This window comes from Arabidopsis lyrata (assembly GCF_000004255.2).
Source record: "Arabidopsis lyrata subsp. lyrata unplaced genomic scaffold ARALYscaffold_8, whole genome shotgun sequence".
In the NCBI taxonomy this organism is placed as follows: domain Eukaryota; kingdom Viridiplantae; phylum Streptophyta; class Magnoliopsida; order Brassicales; family Brassicaceae; genus Arabidopsis; species Arabidopsis lyrata.
In genome coordinates, this window is record NW_003302548.1 from 19,527,726 (window position 1) to 19,537,506 (window position 9,781).

At 34.5% G+C, this 9,781-nt stretch overlaps 1 protein-coding gene across 1 annotated transcript; it reads left to right on the forward strand.

Moving 5' to 3' along the window:
• Positions 1-116: 116 nt before the first annotated feature.
• On the forward strand, positions 117-7,060 carry LOC9302455 (E3 SUMO-protein ligase SIZ1). Its single transcript, XM_021028139.1, has 18 exons — positions 117-754; positions 863-978; positions 1,137-1,217; positions 1,609-1,651; positions 1,750-1,822; positions 1,916-2,078; positions 2,243-2,373; positions 2,678-2,746; positions 3,199-3,286; positions 3,366-3,441; positions 3,654-3,727; positions 3,856-3,963; positions 4,392-4,553; positions 4,651-4,755; positions 4,839-4,919; positions 4,999-6,202; positions 6,449-6,543; positions 6,675-7,060. Exons 2-18 carry the CDS (start codon positions 955-957, stop codon positions 6,726-6,728), a joined length of 2,631 nt encoding a protein of 876 aa, XP_020883798.1. The 5' UTR covers positions 117-754; positions 863-954; the 3' UTR covers positions 6,729-7,060.
• Positions 7,061-9,781: the final 2,721 nt, after the last annotated feature.

The window sequence follows — 9,781 nt, forward strand, 5'->3', positions numbered from 1 at the left end:
ACCAAATCAAATCATTGTAATGATATGATCAACTCGTACGTATATTTGACTCCAAAAGAATTTCTAGATCCGCCACTAAATATAACTATATGGATCTGTAATTCAAATAACTGATTGGATCAAATAACCTGCTGAGTATATATAAGATTCTTCAATTTATGTGGATATTGTTTCTTTGGGATTCAATTTTGTTACCTCTTAAAATTAGATGGAAAAGAAAGATAACTCCAAAAGTAGAAAGTACCTATTGCTGATGCAAATGACAAACCCTAGTAGAACAAATTCAAGACTTTCGGTTTTAGGAAGATAAACTTCCAAATTCATTTGATACTGTATACTATAAACCGGCAAATTAACAAATCAAGGTTAAAATATAATAAACCGTCCCGGTATGATCCAACGGCTGATGTCATAAAACGTGGGGAATATTGGATTAAAATACAAAGACCCCGTTACGGTCGCAAAGAGAGGTGAGAACCGAAAGTCAGTCAAAAACACGTCAATATTGGTGGGAGACCGTGCACGTGACCGCACAGGAACTAAACCCGGACGTATTGCCCGAAGATTAAACCGGATTTGATAATCGGCGACTGGTCCGGCTACCCTTGTTTTGTTTTCGTCTCGGCGGATCGATTTTTTCTCCGTCTGGGGTTGGTGTCTTTATATTTTCTTCCTTGTCTAAAAAAATCTTATCAAAGCTGTGAAAACCCTAGTTTCCAATCCTCTCATTAATCTATCAGTTTCCGATTTCATGGTATGTGTTTTCCGTTTAAAAGGACTTGTCTTTTGGAATTTTAAGGGTTTTCGTTTGAGTAATTCCTTTTTTTTTTTTTTTCTGGGTTTGGTTTTGATGTTACTTTAGATCGGGTGCTGTATATGGAGACTAATTGCTGGAGTTTAGGTTCGTCTGTTTTGAACTGAGCTTTTGGTTCTTGTTTGTCTGCTGTTGAAGACATGGATTTGGAAGCTACTTGTAAGGTATTCTTCAGTTTTTTTTTTTTTTTAATTTTATAATCTCGATTGTATTTCTGGGTGTCAAAACCGATGCTTTGTCTCATAAGGGTTTGGGATTTGTGGTCTTGCTCTAGTTAGGCTCAAAGTTGTGTTTTTTTTGTTATTGTTGTTGTGTTTTGCAGGATAAACTTTCATATTTTCGGATAAAAGAGCTCAAGGATGTGCTCACTCAGCTGGGACTTTCGAAACAGGGAAAGAAGCAGGTTAACATCTTTATGCTTCTCTTCCTTTTTTCGTAATTGTGGTTGTGATTGTTTTGAAGGATTCTCGTAGGGAAGATGAATGTTTCGGATTGTTATAATTGGACCTTTAACATGTTTCGGGTGGTAATTTTTTCTGTCTTGAATTATGTAGCTGCTTCCAAGATGAATCTAAGACATATACCTTGCAAAGAGTGTTATCTGTTTTATACTCTCACCAATTTCTCTTAGGTAGATATGCGATAGTCTTCTGTGGGAATTTGTAATTTTTGGTATCATATAAGCTTCACGGTGCTCACAGGGTACTGATTAAGACTTGGGGGTACCAACTTGGTTTTTTGTCATTTTGAAAGATGTGTTTTTTCTTACTTCTTCTTGAAATTTTCTTGTACAGGAACTTGTCGACCGGATCTTAACCCTTCTTTCTGATGAACAAGGTTAAAAGAACCGCTTGTTTTTGTTTATTGACGTTTTCGTGTATTAAGAGTCACTGCTAGTTCTGCCATCTTCTTCTAATAAGCTTCCCTACTGACAGCTGCCAAGGTGTGGTCTAAAAAGAATACAGTGGCAAAGGAAGAAGTTGCAAAATTAGTGGACGATACATATAGGTGAGCGTTTGTTTCTAACAATAGGTTTCTTAGGAAATGCCATGCTTTTTCTGGCGATTCTTTGTTACCACAAATTTTTATTGTGTTCCATAGGAAAATGCAAGTATCTGGGGCAAGTGATTTAGCATCAAAAGGACAAGTAAGTTCAGATACCAGTAATCTGAAAGTTAAGGGGGAGCCTGAAGATCCCTTTCAACCAGAAATTAAAGTTCGATGTGTTTGTGGGAATTCACTAGAAACAGACTCAATGATACAGGTAATCTGGGACGAACTCGCTGCGTTTATTCCTGTTTGAGCTGGCTGTAGAGCATTTCTTGGTATTTTATGGCCGATGATGTGACATATTTATAATTGATTCCATTTGTGAAGTTTGTTGATACTTTCTGGCTGTAATTATGTTTTTATTCTTTCTGATTTCAGTGTGAGGATCCAAGATGCCATGTTTGGCAGCATGTTGGCTGTGTTATTCTCCCAGATAAGCCAATGGATGGGAATCCACCACTTCCAGAATCATTTTATTGTGAAATCTGCCGACTTACTCGAGCTGACCCGTACGTTTTCCAAAGATTTTACTTTTCCTGTCTGAATTTAAGTTTGAATTGTGATTAGTTTTCCATCTGAGTTCCTCCCCCACCGCTTGACAATTCTTTCCTGCCAGAACTGAAAAGAAAGACATATTTATACATTTAACATGCTTTCCATTCTTGTTTCTTAATCTCCTTGCGTTTGATTGTTGATTAATTTTAACTGTTTTCATAGTTATTAATTTTCTTGTATAGATTATTTGCTATCTTTACATTAGCAGCTGTGGTTATCCATTATTCACGGCTGTCCTACATGGTCTTCTTTGTTCAGGTTTTGGGTTACAGTGGCACATCCACTCTGTCCAGTGAGGCTGACTGCGACGACTATCCCAAATGATGGGTAAGAATTCTATATTTTTTATGTTACTATCACTTTGAACGAGTGTACTTTCAATGCCATTCTTTAAAGTTACAATTTGTCAGCATCTTTTATATTAGAAAGCTCAAGCACTCAGTAGGGTATTCTTTATGATACATCATATCTGTTTCATCCTGCGTTAAATACGTTCACACTGTATTTTTTCCTCCAATTATCTGCAACAAAGCGCTCACTAATGAATCACCTGCATTGTGAGAATTAGTACTTTATATTTCTCTCCTCTTTTCCTTTCTTTCGGAAGGGGTTATAGTGGTGGATTAAGCCTCAGTCACAGTCCTGCTTGTCACTTAAATTTTCTACTTGGAAATATTATAAGACACTCATTCTAGTATCAAGAATGACAATTGTTTCCTGGCTATATGCACAGTTACTGACTTTTGTTTGTTCTGATACTCTGATCCAAAACTTTCCAGTACGAACACAATGCAGAGTGTGGAGAGAACATTTCAAATCACAAGGGCAGACAAGGACCTGTTGGCCAAACAAGAGTACGATGTTCAGGTTGGGTTTTGTAAACTACGTTTAATATGTAAAGGTGTATCTACCTATACGTTTCTAACTGGAAATCAATTTTGTTTAGGCTTGGTGTATGCTCTTGAATGACAAAGTTCTCTTTAGGATGCAGTGGCCTCAGTATGCTGATCTGCAGGTCAATGGTATGACAATGACATCTTCCAGAGTTTTAGTCGGATGAGCATTCCTTCGAAACATGGGAATGTTGTTTTATTTCATGTTGTCATAAATTCCTCTGGGCACATTGCATCACATTCACATCGTCTTTATTCGTCTGTTATTTTTTTCATACTCAATAAGACTATTTTATGCTTTCTGATATGGGATTCATGATATATACCCTATCATTTAATAGGTTTGCCTGTACGTGCAATTAATCGACCTGGATCACAGCTTTTGGGAGTCAACGGCCGCGACGATGGACCTATTGTGTGTTTTTTTCATCCCTTTTGAGTAGTAACCCTTTTGACTTATATATAGGAGTCAATCTCTCATACATTGAAAATCTAGCTATCAGTGGTGTAATTTTTAACCATTTCATTTTACTATTTTGGTAGATCACACCTTGTATTAGGGATGGAGTTAACAGAATATCCTTAAGTGGAGGTGACGTTCGGATTTTTTGTTTTGGAGTTAGACTTGTGAAGCGCAGGACTCTACAACAGGTACTGATAACAGATATGCATAAGAAACATCCAAAGATTTGGTCGGTCTAAGACATAAATGTTCAGAAAGGAAAGAGAATGATCTTCTGAACACAAAAAGAAAGAATAAATTATGTTGGCATACCCAAAGTAATCTGTGGAAGTTACCTGTGGTTACGCACTTATGTTTAACTATTCTAGTGTTATTTCTCACTCCCACTAAATCTTGAAATGTTAGTCAGATTTCAAATTTCAGAGTCCTATTCTTTCTTCCTATATTTCACGCAGATGAGTCACTGAGCCTGGTCTTAAGTGTAGTCTGTCCTTGTGCTGCAACATTTTTATCCCTTTAATCACTTTATTTATAACTTTTGTTGGTGTTAGGAATTCAGATATTGTGCGTTAATGATCTCCAAGTTGCTTATATATATACTCACTTTTGCATCTAGGTTCTAAATTTGATTCCAGAAGAGGGTAAAGGGGAGACTTTTGAAGATGCTCTTGCACGAGTCCGCCGATGCATTGGAGGTGGAGGTGGAGATGATAATGCCGACAGTGATAGTGACATTGAAGTTGTTGCTGATTTCTTTGGTGTCAATCTTCGGTGCCCTGTAAGTTACTAATAGCTCGTAGCTCAGTGTTTATACTTATCATCTTCCTAATGCTGTCTTGCAGACTGATTTTTTTTTTTTCTGCTTGTGTCATTAGATGAGCGGTTCTAGGATAAAAGTTGCTGGGAGATTTTTACCCTGTGTGCACATGGGCTGTTTTGACCTTGATGTGTTTGTGGAGTTGAATCAACGTTCCAGAAAGGTAGGTCTACGATCATTGTCTAGATATTGGGTTATTTCTCTTGTTTTCTGACTTTAGTTGTTCTGGGGTTTGTTAACATGCAGTGGCAATGCCCTATTTGTCTGAAGAACTACTCAGTGGAGCATGTAATCATCGATCCTTATTTTAACCGTATCACGTCTGAGGTATACTTCTGGGAATTCTAGAATTCTTAAAAATTTTGTATCTACACTTTTATTCAATTGTTGTCTTCCTGAACGACAGATGAAGCATTGTGATGAAGAGGTGACTGAAATTGAAGTGAAACCTGATGGTTCTTGGCGTGTAAAGTCCAAAAGAGAGAGTGAGCGAAGGGAACTGGGGGAACTCTCACAGTGGCACGCACCAGATGGTAGTCTTTACCCCTCTGCTGTTGATATTAAACGGAAGATGGAAATGTTACCGGTTAAGCAAGAAGGTTTCTCAGATGGCCCGGCCCCTCTAAAACTTGGAATAAGGAAAAATCGTAATGGCATTTGGGAAGTTAGCAAACCTAATACAAATGGATTATCTTCCAGTAATAGGCAAGAAAAGGTTGGGTATCAGGAGAAAAATGTTATACCAATGAGTAGTAGTGCTACTGGAAGTGGTAGGGATGGTGATGATGCAAGCGTAAACCAGGATGCTATTGGAACTTTTGACTTTGTAGCCAACGGCATGGAACTTGATTCCATTTCCATGAATGTTGATTCGGGTTATAACTTTCCTGACAGAAACCAATCTGGAGAGGGTGGAAATAATGAAGTCATCGTTCTGAGTGATTCTGATGACGAGAATGATGTAGTAATCACTCCAGGGCCTGCATACAGTGGTTGTCAAACAGATGGTGGGCTTACTTTTCCACTGAACCCTTCTGGAATAATTAACTCATATAATGAGGACCCACACAACATAGCTGGGGGAAGTTCACGCTTAGGTCTTTTCAATGATGATGACGAATTTGATACGCCCCTTTGGTCATTTCCTTCTGAAACTCCAGAAGCCCCTGGGTTCCAGCTATTTAGATCTGATGCTGACGTTTCAGAAGGTTTAGTTGGTTTGCATAATCATGGTCCACTAAACTGTGCTCCTGAAATAAATGGAGGTTACACCATGGCTCCTGAGACATCAATGGCATCTGTTCCTGTGGTTCCTGGCTCGGCTGGACGATCTGAAGCAAACGATGGCCTAGTTGACAATCCTCTTGCATTTGGTAGAGACGATCCCTCACTTCAAATATTTTTGCCAACAAAACCAGATGCCTCAGCTCAGTCGGGTTTTAAAAACCAAGCTGATATGTCAAATGGTATCCGCAGTGAAGACTGGATCTCGCTTAGGCTAGGTGATAGCGCTTCTGGGAATCATCGAGTTCCTGCAACTGCAAACGGGGTTAGCTCAAGCCAGCAGATGTCTCCAAGGGAAGGTTCTTTGGATACTACAACAGACACTGGTTCGTTCCCTGTCTGAGACTAAGTAAATGCTTTCCTGAAAACATCAAAGGGACCTATAAATGTGGATCCTGTTGATGATGTTGCTTTACCTTTTTCTTCACTTTACTAAGCTGCTGGGTCTTGTAAACAACTGAAGAAGAAATATCTGTTTTGTTTTTATATGTAGCTTATTTTGTCATTGACTATGCTACTTTATATCCATAGTCCATGTAGTACACTTACTAACTATTACTGCGTATTTGCAGCGTCGTTGCTTCTGGGTATGAATGGCAGTAGGCAAGACAAGGCAAAGAAGCAAAGATCAGATAATCCATTTTCATTTCCTCGGCAGAAGCGTTCTGTAAGACCTCGGATGTTCCTCTCCATTGACTCGGATTCTGAGTGATGATATTCTTCCTGTTTTGTATGGTTCTGTTCTGTCTCTCTTGGGAATGATTCGGTGTTCCTTTTGATTCTTAACGCTATGCACAGAACAATGAACGGGATCATCAGACAAGACACCGGAGGTTACCAAGATTTGCTTGATTCTCTCTGTGCAGGCAAGAATTGAACCGGTATTGATGTTTTCTCTTGTACGATGTAGTTCACTCTCTTCAATATCGGTTCAGAATCTTGGCAAAAGCAATGCACTGGCTGATTTAGTTACTCTGATAGGCAAGAAAAGTGGGGACAGTGGGTTCCGGTTTAATTAATTAGTAATTTGTATACTCGAATAGGTTTTTTTTTTTTTTTTTTTTTTTGTGGACGATGATAAAATTACTTCGAAGCCAGGAGGAGCTATAGAGAGATATAGCAATGTAAATTATGGGCTCCAATTTTTATTTATTTATTATAAAAAAATCAGCTCTTCTCCTCCATTGCAAATTGTGTGCATTTGGTTAACAACAGTGCTACGTAAAGGTTTGGATCGCGCCACAACGATGAATCTAGCAAAATACCCACTACGTTATAAGTCATGGTCTAATGAATTCGATTTTTTATTATTATTAATATTAGACAAAACTAAAATCATTTGTATTTTTATTTTATACTACTAAGAAATATGTTACCAAAGAGTATGTGTGTATATATATTTGTGTGTTTTTCTAATCTTTTGGCAGTTTTCTATTTGTAATATTTCTTAAAATACACAAATATGTTTATGTAGCGGACAATCCTAAAAAATATCACACTTAAGTTTTGGTTTTCAAAAGATACTACTTAAGTTTTGGTTTTCCAAAAATACCACAAAACTAAAACTAAACTTTCAACCTTCAACACTAGATTAGATCCTACGCTAAAAACTAAACACTAGATCCTACGCTAAAAACTATACCCTAAATCTAATATAGTTAATCCAAACCTAAAATTTTAAATTTTGAACTCTTGAAACTCAATTTTTGTGTTTGTGGTATTTATGGAACACCAAAATTGTTGGTGGTATTTTTGGCAAAAAAAAACTTGAAAGTGTGGTATTTTGAGAAATTTTTCTTATATAGCAAAGATACAAATTAATACTTACAGAAAAAATAGTTTGATTCGTCTAAATTTTATGGATCATATATCGAGAAAATTCATTTTTTTCTTAATATTTTTGAAATGACTTAGTATATTACCTATTTAAAAGTTTTATAATAAGAATTTAAGATATTTAGTTCAATCACATATTTCAAAAAAATATCATATCGATTTATTATTTTATTTTATCAGTATAATTATACTTACCATAATAATTATAACTCTAACATAACTTCAAAAGATACCAATTCACTATTAAAAATAATAACTTAAAAAAAAACCATTGTACCTTAGATATATCTTTAGTATTGTAATCAATACTTAATGTTTTTAAGATTAATCAATTCTATGTGACTATTTGAAGATCCCGGGATTTGGCCGGTATTCTATCTAGTTCACTATGATGATAAGATTCGTTTAAAAGATCACTAACTATATGCATACTTTAATTAATAAACATGCCCTTATAATATTATTATCAGTAAAATAACTTTAATTGGAAATATTCTCTGAAACAACTACCATTTCACTATTTTTGGATGACATTTACATTCTACATAGATAAGTTGGATATTTTCATATTAATTACTATATAATTGATATTTTGTGTAATTTAAAAGAATCTGGCTTCAAATTATAAGAAAATTTATCAATTTTTTTAAAAGTCATTCAAATAATTATTATGTATCTATCAAATGAGATAGGAGAGCTATAAATATTATTGGATATCACCATTTCATCATAAAAATATTTCATTATCAGTAACGAATTTATCGCCAATAACAAGAAAGCATGTGTTCTATTTTTTTTCGAACAAAGGCAGTGCGTAATGTAACGGCATATATTTGTTGTCAATTTATTAGAAATAATAACGAATTTGGAATGGTCTCCATATTCTCAATAACGGTCCAAACAAAATAATTTCATCTTTAAACTCTCAATTATATAGTATTATTTCATGGTATCCGTTTTGATGATTTTAATTTTTTTCTGTATGTAACACATAAATAACTAAGTTTTCTATATTCATAAAGGAACATTATCTAGTGTAAAATTTCTAAACTCATTTCATCCTATAAATAATATATCGAATGTTTTTTCATTGTATCTAGTCTTTTATAATATACTCTCTTGAAATAAATAAATAAAACTATTTATGGATGATAATTACATCTTATAAAGGTTAGTTTGGAAACACAACGAAATAGTTCATAATCATGTCGGGCTCAAACATATATACTCGTCTCAAATCAATCGCAATTGGTGGCCAAGTTATAACAACTGCTAATATAATCACATAACAATGTTATCATAAATATTTTTCATTATCAATAACAAATCAATTGCTAATAACGTAAAAAAATATGTTCTATCAAAAAAGTAGCAATGAATATGATTGCATAAATAATGTAACGGAATATATTTGTTACAAGAATTGTTAAGAAAATCATATAACCATTTTATCATACATATTTTTCATTATCGATAACAAATCAATCGGCAATAACGAGAGAATACATGTTTTACTTTAGAAAATAGCGACGAATATATTCAAATAAAAATGTAACGATTTTGTGAGTATGTTAAAATAGTATATCTAGTAAAATATTCAAACAATACAAAAATGATGTGTCAATAAACATGATATTCGTTATTTGTTTCCATCACCAACATGGTGAAAATTTTACGCTTTTTAGTGAAAAGAAATTTACGGCGCCATTTTTTTGTTGCTAAATTTCAATTGTTTTTCTAATAGTATTACTATTAGATATGAAAAGATCACTACTAATTAAAGGTGGATCTTTCTGGCAGATTTGGATACATTGTACAAATGAAATGAGAAGATAATAGTCAAATAAATATGAATTGCATACCATATATTGATAGAATATTAAGATTATGAAATGTTACAAAAATAGTAAAATTGAAATTCAAATATAAAATATAATAAATTAAAGTTGAAAGTTACTCATAGACAACTCAAATATTAATTATTGGTTTGTAATATTCCCCTATAAATACATAATCACTTTCATTCTACAAACACCAATCTATATTTTATCTTCCCAAATATCAGTAAA